At 38.0% G+C, this 13079-nt stretch overlaps 1 protein-coding gene across 1 annotated transcript in view; it reads left to right on the forward strand.

Moving 5' to 3' along the window:
- Nucleotides 1-13079, forward strand: part of RBPJ (recombination signal binding protein for immunoglobulin kappa J region) — a 111978-nt gene that overhangs the window by 75075 nt on the left and 23824 nt on the right. The window contains exon 3 of the mRNA XM_052641600.1: nt 8206-8301. Coding sequence (XP_052497560.1) covers nt 8206-8301 — 96 coding nt within the window. The remainder of the gene's footprint in view (nt 1-8205; nt 8302-13079) is intronic.

A 13079-nucleotide genomic window follows, 5' to 3' on the forward strand; every position in this document is an offset into this window, starting at 1 on the left:
TGGTTTTCTGTGGCCTGTAGTCAGTTCAGTTCAGTTGCTCATTATGTCCAACTCTTTGTGACCCCATGGACTGCAGCATGCCAGGCCTCCCAGTTTTTCTCAAACTATACTCTGCAGCTCTCTGGAATGTTTGCAGGTGTTGGGTGTTATGTGTGGAATTGCTTAATGCAACAAAAATAAGTTTCTTTACCAGCAGACAGTTCATGTTGGAACCTTTATTATTTGGATTTTACAAGTGACAAAAATCCAATTTGAGGTGTACAGAGACTTGTACCGTTGGTAAGGGTGACAGTGTAGACCTTCCATCTTTGTGGGCCAACTTTCTTCTTGAGTATTTGGGATTGGCTATGGTTAGTTCCCAGCTCAAATGCCTTCTCCACAATCCCGAGCCCCCAACACACACACACACAGACACACACACACACACACAGACACACACACACACACACACACACACACACAGAGTGCAGTAATGGCAGCTTAACTGAATGTGGTCAGGAAGTAAGGGTTCTATTTTCAGACGATTAGGGGGGTTAGGACCATTAAGGACATTCTTTTTTGAATTTTGCTTGCGATATAAAAGAAGTACACATTTATAAAGGAAAAAAGAGTCAGAGGGTTGACAAAGTGATGGTTTAACCATGTCAAATTATAATGGCATTTGCCATGATTTCATGTTAGTAAAAATATAGATAAAAATTTCTGCTTTTCTAAACATTTAAGCTAAATGTGTTTCGAGTAAGTAAACTCAAAAATAGTTGCTCCATGCCCTTCTTCAAATAATTTTTAATTGGCTTCCATTCAGAATGAATATTTTATAAGGAATTATGGAATGAAATAAAGAATACATAAACTTCAAAACTTGTTAAATAGTAACTGTTAAAACAGATTATGAGTTTCAGCTTTATTGTTAGTGGTTTTTTTTTAAAATAATTCAGTAATACAAAGTAGTAATTCTACTGGTAAGGTTCTTATAGCACGTATATTGTTTTCAAATGATAAAATTTCCCTCGTTCTTTCTTAAAAAGACATTGGATGATTTTCTCATCTTACTGTTGGAAGGAACAATTTTGGTTTTCTTTAATCCACTTATTTTCAGCCCAGGTGAATTGCCCCACCCCTCTGATATTTGGCAATATCAGGAGACATTTTTGGTTGTCACAAATGGAGCAGAGGTGCTATTGGCTTCTAATTGGTAGAAGTTAGAGATACTGCTAAACACCCTCCAGTGTACTGCACAGCCCCCTCACAACAGAGAATTGTTTAGTCCAGGATGTCAACAGTGCCTAAACTGGAACCCTGTTCATTTGAAGAAACTCGACTCTGTTTGAGTGACGAGCATATAGGCTATCACTTCACGGGCTTTACTTTTTAATTGTGTTTCTTTTGAGTGTATTGCCTTAATTTTTTTTAGTGGCTCTTTAAGATACGAAATAGTATTATCAACCTACAATTGCCAGAGAACATAATTTTAATGTTTGATATTCTATTAACAAACTGGATTTTGTCTTGTTGAAGAAGCTATTTGTTAAATTGTTATTACAGAATTACTATTATTAAAGTTTTTAGTTGCATTTTCAAGAATTTTTATCATAAATATGAAGGGAAAAGACAAGGAAAACTGGAGCTATCTTGCATTCATCATAAATATGTTGAGATCTGTACTTTTTCGTCACGAAGACATTGTGAACAGTTACTTCCAGTATGAGCAGCTAGCATGATAACCAGTGCCTTGGGAGGTAATGGACTCTCAATAAATCTTTAATGGGAAGATGGATAAAAGTGTAGCCTACCTGTTATGCTGGCAAAAAAACTCGTGCCTTGCAAGTCAGGTGAGACACCTGATCCTTTACCTCCTAGTCCCTTTCAAGTTTGCTGTCAAACTTAAGTGGAAGTCTTCCAAGCTCGACCTCCTGCCCCCTTCCTCCTGCTGTTCTAAGAAAATAATAATAATAGGTAGAGTTTCCTGACCCTTGGTATTTGTGTTTGTGAGGATACTTAATTTAAAATATTTTTCAGAATATGAGCTATTAATGTCAGTTTTTTTTTTTAAAACAGGTGAGAAAACTCAGGCTCAGTAATTGATAAGAGTTAAGATTCAGACCCCTGTTTTATACCAAAACTGGGCTCATAACCAGTGCAAAATATCTAATATTAATTTTGTCTTCAAGGGCCAGACTGCCTAAATTTGAATCCTGAGACTTCAGTGTCATTTTGGAAAGTTGCTTAACTGTTCCTCCATTTCTAAAATGTGCCTAATAGTGTGTCTTAGAGGCCTTGCATACTGCTTGGGATGACAAGGAAAAAGCCCTGACATCTGACACACTAAGTAATTGCTAAATGATATAATAGAGACTAAAATGCAAGTAGAATTCAGTGTGGGGAAATATATTTGAAATTGCTTCTTAAAAAATTTTTTTCAAGTATATTGCAACTATTCACATTTTATGCCAGTGATTGGACCTCTGTGTCAGTTTTGTCAAGATATTGACCTTCTGGCTTAGCTTTTGTTTCCTTATCTACCTTGAACACTTTGGTCAGTCATGTGACTTACTAGTGCCTCAGATCCCGTATTATCCTTATCCTCCTCATGCTACACCACTTGTCCACTACCCAGCAGGTTTGAGAATGTGCTGTCTATTCCCTTGCAGTGTTGGTGGGAATTGTCACTATCATTTATGAATTTCAACATTAGCCAGTCCTTCAGTACAGATTTTCAGTCATTTACATTGTAAGCTTCTTTCTCCATTCCCTAGAGAGTATTTTCAGATATCAGTAGTACCTATGGCCTTCTTCTGACCTGTTAGGCATCATAGCAGACTCTCATTTTACAAAATTGGTAAGGCTTTTTGTTAGCTGGTGGCTGACTTCCTGCTAAAATTAGAGACTTACACCTCTGCAGCATCCCACTCTTGATTGTTACCTTCTTTTGAGGTTGTCTCCTTCCTTAGCATCTGATAGGCAGTTTCAGTTCTACCCTTACTGGTTCTTCTTCATTTCCTTTTATACATTTTCTGCTTGACATTCCTATCTGGGAGATTTCATTCACTTCCATGGCTTTGGTTGTGAGCTATATACCAATGATCCCTACTTTTCCAGCCCAGATCCTTCTCTGGAACTACAGGTGGTTATTTCCAACAACCTATTGAATACTTTTAGCTTGGTGTTCTGGGGCATTTCAGAGTTGACATTTGTCAAATATAATGGAACTTATTATACATTTGCCTCTCCTGAAACGAAAGGCTTAAATGTTGTCTTCTCCTGTACTATCTTTTGTTACCTCTTTATTAGTGTGTCAGCCTTATTTTAAGTTTTTCTCTGTGCTGTCTAAAGTCCTTTCCCTATTTCACCACTAGAATTAACTGAAAAAGAAAATTGACTGTATGTCTTTAAAAAAAAAAAAAAAACTCAAGATCTTACGTTGCCTTTTGTATACATTGAAAATCTGGATTCCACAGAATGGTGCTTTTTTGTTTGTCTGTTTCTTTAGTTTTAGCTCGTGAGATCTTCGATCTTCATTACTGCATGTGGGATCTTTTTGTTAGTTGCCCGCATGCAAAATCTTAGTTGCAGCATGTTAGATCTAATTCTGTGACCAGGGATCAAACTCCAACCCCCTCGTTTGGGGTCGCAGAGTCTTAGCCAGTGGACCACCAGGGAAATCACAGCATCGTGTTTTTTTGGTAATGGGATTCGGTGGCTCAGATGGTAAAGAATCTCACTGCAAAGTGGGAGACCCAGGTTCCACCCCTGGGTTGGGAAGATCCCCTGGAGAAGAAAATGGCAACCCATTCCAGTATTCTTGCCTGGAAAAATCCATGGAGGGTGGAGCCTGGTGGGCTGCAGTCCATGGGGTTACAAAGAGTTGGACAGGACTGAGCAACTAACACTTTCACTTTGGGATAAAATTAAATGATGATCTTTTCCCAGTTTTAAAGAGATGGATTTTTTTTTTTAAGATTGTAAGTTTTTTCTAGGTATTTTAAGTTTATTACCTTCTATTGCTTTTATCATCATCTGTCATAGGGTGGGATTTGAATTAACTTAAACGTTTATATTTACTATTTAATTTTTTTTTTAAGATTTATTATTTTTGGCCGTGCCTAGTCTTTGTTGCTGCGCATTCTTTTTTCTCCAGCTGTGGCAAGCGGGGACTACTCTTCATTGCAGTGCACAGGCTTCTCTTTACTGTGGCTTCTCTTGTTGTGGAGCGCGGTCTCAAGGGCACATAGGCTTCAATAGTTGCAGAACGACTCAATGGTTGTGCCTCAAGGGCTCTAGAGCAAGGGCCCAGTAGTTGTGGTACATGGGCTTGGTTACTCCACAGCATGTGGGATCTTCCCGGACCAGAGATCGAATCAGGCTCTTTATTACCTCTTCCCTCCTTAACATCAGTTCAGTTCAGTCGCTCAGTCGTATCTGACTCTTTGCGACCCCATGAGTCGCAGCACGCCAGGCCTCCCTGTCCATCACCAACTCCTGGAGTTTACCCAGATTCACATCCATCAAGTTGGTGATGCCATCCAGCCATCTCATCCTCTGTCATCCCCTTCTCCTCCTGCCCCCAATCCCTCCCAGCATCAGAGTCTTTTCCAATGAGTCAACTCTTCGCATGAGGTGACCAGAGTATTGGAGTTTCAGCTTTATCATCATTCCCTCCAAAGAAATCCCAGGGCTGATCTCCTTCAGAATGGACTGGTTGGGTCTCCTTGGTGTCCAAGGGACTCTCAAGAGTCTTCTCCAACACCACAGTTCAAAAGCATCAATTCTTCAGTGCTCAGCTTTCTTCACGGTTCAACTCTCACATCCATACATGACCACAGGAAAAACCATAGCCTTGACTAGACGGACCTTTGTTGGCGAAGTAATATCTCTGCTTGTGAATATGCTAGCTAGGTTGGTCATAACTTTTCTTCCAAGGAGTAAGCGTCTTTTAATTTCATGGCTGCAGTCACCATCTGCAGTGATTTTGGAGCCCAAAAAATAAAGTCTGACACTGTTTCCACTGTTTCTACCTCTATTTCCCATGAAGTGATGGGACCAGATGCCATGATCTTCGTTTTCTGAATGTTGAACTTTAGGCCAACTTTTTCACTCTACTCTTGCACTTTCATCAAGAGGCTTTTTAGTTCCTTGTCACTTTCTGCCATAAGGGTAGTGTCATCTGCATATCTGAGGTTATTGATATTTCTCCTGGCAATCTTGATTCCAGCTTGTGCTTCATCCAGACCAGTGTTTCTCATGATATACTCTGCATAGAAGTTAAATAAGCAGGGTGACAATATACAGACTTGACGTACTCCTTTTCCTATTTGGAACCAGTCTGTTGTTCCATGTCCAGTTCTAACTGTTGCTTCCTGACCTGCATATAGGTTTCTCAAGAGGCAGGTCAGGTGGTCTGGTATTCCCATCTCTTTCAGAATTTTCCACAGTTGATTGTGATCCACACAGTCAAAGTCTTTGGCATAGTCAATAAAGCAGAAATAGATGTTTTTCTGGAACTCTTTTGCTTTTTTGATGATCCAGTGAATGTTGGCACTTTGATCTCTGGTTCCTCTGCCTTCTCTAAAACCAGCTTGAACATCTGGAAGTTCGCGGTTCATGTATTGCTGAAGCCTGGCTTGGAGAATTTTGAGCATTACTTTACTAGCGTGTGAGATGAGTGCAATTGTGTGGTAGTTTGAGCATTCTTTGGCATTGCCTTTCTTTGGGATTGGAATGAAAACTGACCTTTTCCAGTCCTGTGGCCACTAGAGTTTTCCAAATTTGCTGGCATGTTGAGTGCAGCACTTTCACAGCATCATCTTTCAGGATTTGAAATAGCTCAACTGGAATTCCATCACCTCCACTAGCTTTGTTCGTAGTGATGCTTTCTAAGGCCCACTTGACTTCACATTCCAGGATGTCTGGCTCTAGGTGAGTGATCACACCATCGTGATTATCTTGGTCATGAAGATCTTTTTTGTACAGTTCTTCTGTGTATTCTTGCCAGCTTTTCTTAATATCTTCTGCTTTGTTAGGTCCATACCATTTCTGTCCTTTATCGAGCCCATCTTTGCATGAAATGTTCCCTTGGTATCTCTAATTTTCTTGAAGAGATCGCTAGTCTTTCCCATTCTGTTCTTTTCCTCTATATCTTTGCATTGATCGTTGAGGAAGGCTTTCTTATCTCTCCTTGCTATTCTTTGGAACTCTGCATTCAGATGCTTATATCTTTCCTTTTCTTCTTTGCTTTTCACTTTTCTTCACAGCTATTTGTAAGGCCTCCCCAGACAGCCATTTTGCTTTTTTGCATTTCATTTCCATGGGGATGGTCTTGATCCCTGTCTCCTGTACAGTGTCCCAGACCTCTGTCCATAGTTCACCAGGCACTCCGTCTATCAGATCTAGTCCCTTAAATCTATTTCTCACTTCTACTGTATAATCATAAGGGATTTGATTTAGGTCATACCTGAATGGTCTAGTGGTTTTCCCTACTTTCTTCAATTTAAGTCTGAATTTGGCAATAAGGAGTTCATGATCTGAACCACAGTCAGCTCCTCATCTTGTTTTTGCTGACTATATAGAGAGAGCTTTTCCATCTTTGGCTGCAAAGAATATAACCAATCTGATTTCGGTGTTGACCATCTGGTGATGTCCATGTGTAGTGTTCTCTTGTGTTGTTGGAAGAGGGTGTTTGCTATGACCAGTGCATTCTCTTGGCAAAACTTTTGGTCATGCCTCTATTTGAACCATGTATTTCATTACAATTTGTTTTCCAGATATGTTTTACTGTCTTTACTGGACTTTGAGCTTTGTTCCTGTGGTAAGGATTAATTCGCAATCTATTAGATTCCAGTGTTACCTTTTCTGCCTTGAATCAGTACATATAAACACTGTCATCTAGATTATCTCATTCATCCACAACCACTCCATATTATGTCAGCATTATGCTTATTACCAGATACAGAAACCAAGCTAGATGCGGTTAAGAGATATGCCGCAGGCCACTTAGTTTCTGAGTGCTGCAAGTATAAATTCCCCACCCTTGATAACTTACTACTATTCTATGGGCTTCCCTAGTGGCTCAGACTGTAAAGAGTCTGCCTGCAATGTTTGAGACACACTTTGCATCCCTGGGTTGGGAAGATCCCCTGGAGAAGGAAATGGCAACCCGCTCCAGTAGTCTTGCCTGGAGAATCCCATGGACAGAGAAGCCTGGCAGTCTGTGGGGTAGCAGACTCAGACACAACTGAGCAACTAACTCTTTTCACTTCACTTTTCATTAATCTATAGCTGTCCTCTTATACATTTGTCTTTTTACTTATAAATAAAATAGTATTCAGTATATTAGAAGTGCTTCTTGATGATTGTTTTTGAAGCACTTCTGCTTTAATTTTGTAATGTGTTAAACATCTTAAGAATCAGGGTTCTACTGATTCAGATAAGTGAAAGTTTGATCTTTGTTGTAGACCTTGGGTTCTTTGTATTCTATTGTATTGCTTAGCAAAGTAATTGATAAATATTGTTAAGGCATTGAACTTTTTATACAGTATTTGCATAATAAATGGATAGTTGGAGTACTTTGTACCCAAAACAGTTAACATTGTATTTTTTCCAAAATTTAATTGTTTTTCCCTAATTTGAATTACCCTTTATTAAACTTCGTGTTTAGTAACATCATTGAGAGTAATTATGAGTTTGTATATAAATGATAGCCTTTTCTTCTTCGTTTGGTAGGGTTGTTATTTTAAGAATATGTAATAATAAATTGGATGACCTGAGAATTTCTTGTGGTTTTGTCTTTGGTGAAAAACACTCATTCTAATAGCTGGAGGGAGAGGGGCTAGTCTTAGTGGTGAATTAGATTATTAAATATAAAATATTGCACATGATTAATTTTACAAAGGGTTTAAAGCCTAATAAGCAATGTACTTGATGTTTCTAGTTACTCTATAAGTTGTAATTGTGGTTTAATTGAGTTATATCATAAATTCTTATAGTGAGGGACAGTTTCTTCTTTGCAGAGAACAAAGTATACTGTTGAAGATGAGCAGTATTTGTTTCCTCATTGTATAATATTTTTTAAATTTAGTTATGGTTTGTTTTGATTTATTTTTATTTTTATATTTACTTGTTTGAAACATTTTTAAGCATTCTTTTTACAGAACATAGTAATATTCCAAATCTTACCCCTGTAATAGTAATATTTATATTTTACTTTAGGGAAGCTATGCGAAATTATTTAAAAGAGCGAGGGGATCAAACAGTGCTTATTCTTCATGCAAAAGTTGCACAGAAGTCATATGGAAATGAAAAAAGGTAAGATTATTTTTTCTTTTTGTGGATAGTTAATAGTTATCACATGAATTTACAAATGATTTATTGATATGCAAGTAAGAGAATGGTTTCTGTTATTGGGTTATTTGCAAGTACAAAGTGAAAATTACAGGATTTATTTCTATTGTCTCTATTTAGTACAGATCCTCTGGTAAATTCCTGATTTCACAAAATGAAATAATCCATAATTTTTATTCAGGGCTCTGTAGTATTCCCTAAGTACATGTATTAGCTCATTCAAAAAGTAGTTTTCCTTTTGGTGCAAAATGTAGTTTTATAAAGAAATATGATCTCAGTATTACCATTTTAAAAAGAAAAAGGCTTAAACAGACCCCAGAATTGAATTATGGAGTGATTGTGAAGAAAAGTGGCCTAGGACATATCCCAGCCCTTTCCACCCAGGTTAAGGGAGAAACAGCAGAGTTGAGCTGGTGCTCATATTATGTGAATGTGGCGTTACAGAAATGACCTAAATCAGATTAGCCAAAATTAGATAATAGGTTTTAATGTTAAGTGTTTATCTTGGTATCTTTTCAATTTCAGCGTTTTTGGTATATGCTTATGGGTTTTTGTTACTTGCTTTTTCACTTAGTTCCCAGAATTTTCCTGTTAATAGTTTCTCAAGTCTTCGTCTTTCAGATAGCATTTTTATGTTAAGCATAAAATAACATGCTTTGGTGGACAAGGCTGCTTATGGAGGAACATGAAAGATTTTTTTGGGTTGGCTCAAAAGGAAATAAAACTGAACTGGAAGAAGGAATAAAAACTCAGGTTTAAGTATTGGATTGAAAGGAATGAGTGGACTCTTTGTGATTCCACGAAATCTTTTGAGTTTGTGAGATAAAGGAAATCTTAGCATATGCATAAGAGAAAGGAGATGGAGTACATTGATTTCATGTGCTAAAAAGTTTTTAAATTGTCTGTTTCTGAAAGTCCTCTAAATCTGAGCTGAAACTATTTAGTTGATAATGTTATCATCAAAGAGGATTAGCAGCTGAAAACAGTATTTAGGACTCATATTGTCAAGTGTTCTTTTTTAGTTATTCAAGTTCTCTAAATTTCTGATTACTTATGACACTTAATCATATGATTCAAATACTGGAAGAAGTTGGTACTTATGGTTTGGGACATAGAAACCAAATCAAGTTAGTGGCCCCTTTTTGCATAAAGTTGATACTGGATGTTCAGGACTCCCTGCCCCATGACATCATGTAAGTATAGGAGATGGTCTTTTTTTTTTTTTTTTTAACTCCAAGGAAAGCAAACCAAGTCAGTACCTTCATTACTTGAGATGGATCTAAAAGGCTGGTGTTGTACCTCATGGTGAAGAAGGAACAGCTTCCCTTTATCCAGTCATATCTAGACATTATTCAGGAAATGCCTTACAGATGTTTTAAAGTTTTAATCCTTAGAAGAATTTTGTAAATAGGAGTGCATTAGTGAGGAAACAAAAGATCAGATTCTTTAGAAATGGGATGGTAGACAATAGAATAGAAAATTCTAGAGATCTCTTCAAGAAAATTGGAAATATCAAGGGAGCATTTCATGCAAGGATGGGCATGTTAAAGGACAGAAATAATAAGGACCTATCAGAAGCAAAACCGATTAAGAAGAGGTGGCAAGAATACACAGAAGAACCATACAAAAAAGGTCTTAATGACCTGGATAGCCACAATGATGTGGTCATTCACCTAGTGCTGGACATCCTAGAGTATGAAGTTAAGTGGATCTTAGGAAGCATTACTAGGAACAAAGCTAGAGGTGGAGGTGATGGAATTCCAGCTGAGCTATTTAAAATCCTTAAAGAACATCTTCTTTTAAAGTGTTGTGCTCAATATGTCAGCAGATTTGGAAAACTCAGCAGCGGCCACAGAACTGGAAAAGATGAGTTTTCATTCCAGTCTCAAAGAAGGGCAATGCCAAAGAACGCTCAAAACTATCATACAGTTGCTCTCATTTCACATGCTATAGCAAGGTTATGCTCAAAATCCTTCAAGCTAGGCTTCAGCACTACGTTTACCGAGAACTTCTAGATGTACAAGCTGTGTTCCAAAGAAGCAAAGGAAGCAGAGAGAAATTGCCAATATTTGTTGGATTGTGGAGAAAGCAAGGAAGTTCCAGAAAAACATCTGCTTCATTGACTATGCTAAAGCCTTTGATGGTGTGGATCACAACAAACTGTGGAAAATTCTTAAGGAGATGGGATTGCCAGACCACCTTACCTGTCTCTTGAGAAACCTGTGTGTGAGTCAAGAAACAACAGTTAGAACTGGAATGGGATAACTGACTGGTTCAAAATTGGGAAAGGAGTACATCAAAGCTGTATATTGTCATCCTCGTTATTTAACTTTTATGCAGAGTAAGTACATCATACGAAATGCTGGACTTGCTGACTCATAAGCTGGAATGAAAATTGTCAGGAGAAATAACAACTTCAGATATGCACATGATATCACGGTAATGGCAGAAAGTAAAGGGAACTAAAGAGCCTCTTGATGAAGGTGAAAGAGGAGAGTGAAAAAAACGGGCTTGAAACTCAGTATTAAAAAACTAAGATCATAGCATCTGGTCACATCACTTCATGGCAAATAGAAGGGGACAAAGTGGAAGCAGTGACAGATTTTATTTTCTTGGGCTCCAAAATCAATGCAGACTGACTGCAACCATGAAATTAAAAGATGCTTGCTTCTCGGAAGAAAAGCTATGACAAACCTAGACAGCCAGCATATTAAAAAATAGGGATATCATTTTGTCGACAGAGGTCAATATAGTTAAAGCTATGATTTTTACAGTAGTCATGTATGGATATGAGAGCTGCTGCTGCTGCTGCCAAGTCGCTTCAGTCGTGTTCGACTCTGTGCGACCCCATAGACGGCAGCCCACCAGGCTCCCCTGTCCCTGGGATTCTCCAGGCAAGAACACTGGAGTGGGTTGCCATTTCCTCCTCCAGTGTGTGAAAGTGAAAAGTGAAAGTGAAGTCACTCAGTTGTGTCCAACCCTCAGCGACCCCATGGACTGCAGCCTTCCAGGCTCCTCTGTCCATGGGATTTTCCAAGCAAGAGTACTGGAGTGGGGTGCCATTGCCTTCTCCGGGATATGAGAGCTGGACCATAAAAAAGGCTGAGTGCTGATAATTGATGCTTTGTATTGTGATACCCCTTGGACTACAAGGAGATCAAAACAGTCAATCCTAAAGGAAATCAGTCCTGAATCTTCATTGGAAGGATTGATCCTAAAGCTCAAGCTCCAGTACTCTGGCTACCGGACTCATTGGAAAAGACTCTGATGCTGGGAAAGATTGAGGGCAGAAGAAGAAGGCGTCGACAGAGGTCAATATAGAGATGATTGGATGGCATCACTGACTGAATTGAAATGAATTTGAGCAAACTCCAGGAGATAGTGAAGTACAGAGGAGCCTGGTGTGCTGCAGTCCATGGGGTTGCAAAGAGTCAGACACGACTTAGTAACTGAACAACAACAGTGAAAATAAGAATAATTTAACTTAACAAGTTCATTGTATAGCTGCTCACCTGGGCAGTGTTGTTTTCCCTCTCCCCACCCATGGATTTTTGAAGACCCATTTTAGTATGTTTTGATTCATTTATTAACTCATTTTTTCTTTATTTCTGACAACCTGCTAGATTCTAGGTACTATGCAAAAGGCTGTTTTAAGCCAAGAGTTTTAAAAGTCGCTATGTCATTTAATACTGAAGTGGATAACTGAGACCCAGTGGAAGATACAGACAGGGAAGAGTTTCTCAAAGTCCCAGATAAGATTCCTGTTTGCTAGTCACTGTTAAAAATATAAAGCTATAGTGGTTTATCGAGTTAAAATAGGTGATTTAGCAATTATTTTTTATTATGATTGTATTTATTTTCAATTTCTTTCTATTATTTGTGTATTGCCTGGTGAATCTAAAAACCTTAGTGAAAGGAAAGATCAAGGAATCTAAGCTTCTGACTCCAAAAAATGAAAAGATTTTAAAAAAAAATGCCAGAGTAACTACTTTCTTATATTTACTATGTTATTAACATGTCCAGAAGAGACATGGCACTAGTTTTACACTAAAGGCAAACTTCTCAAAATTACTTGATTTTTAAAAAGTATTAGTTAGTAGTCAGGGGCTGCTAACAGAGGTCAGTCTCCTGGGTGATTGTCAGGGCTTCTTACAGGAAGAGGTCTTGTCCCTTACTGCTTGGTAGAGTATAGTAGAAAGAGGAAGATCTGCTTGCTTTCTTGTTGATCAGATTCAGGCCTTTCTGAAAAGCTGCTAAGTTTAGGCATGAGGTAACCTGGGGACATGACCACAGTCCTCTTGGCTTACAAAATAATTCCAGTGAATGATGCTAGAAATATTTGAGCAGGAAGTTTTATCCTAAAATTTAAATTGTTCTGAGAATTCACTTTTGTGCCTAATAAGGAATATTTCTTTGCTTAACACATTTGGTATCCCACTTATGTTAGCGGTTAGTTTTAACCTTTCATTGAAAACGTTCTTTACAAGATTGAAAGGTAAACTTAAAGAAAAAATTATTTTGTCTAGAGGAAAATTTCCATTAAAAATATGGAAATGCAATTTGATGTATTAACATTTCTTCAACTTTGTGTTAGGGGAAGTATGAATAATCATCAAAGGGTAATGATTCTGCCAAAATAGTCAGATAATGTAAATGATGTGTTTAGATTTTGTCTGATATTATGTATTGGGCTGAATAAAAAGACTTCTTTGAATCTGTAAGGTATTTTCCAGACCTCATCT

Source organism: Budorcas taxicolor, chromosome 6 (assembly GCF_023091745.1).
Source record: "Budorcas taxicolor isolate Tak-1 chromosome 6, Takin1.1, whole genome shotgun sequence".
Lineage (NCBI taxonomy): Eukaryota > Metazoa > Chordata > Mammalia > Artiodactyla > Bovidae > Budorcas > Budorcas taxicolor.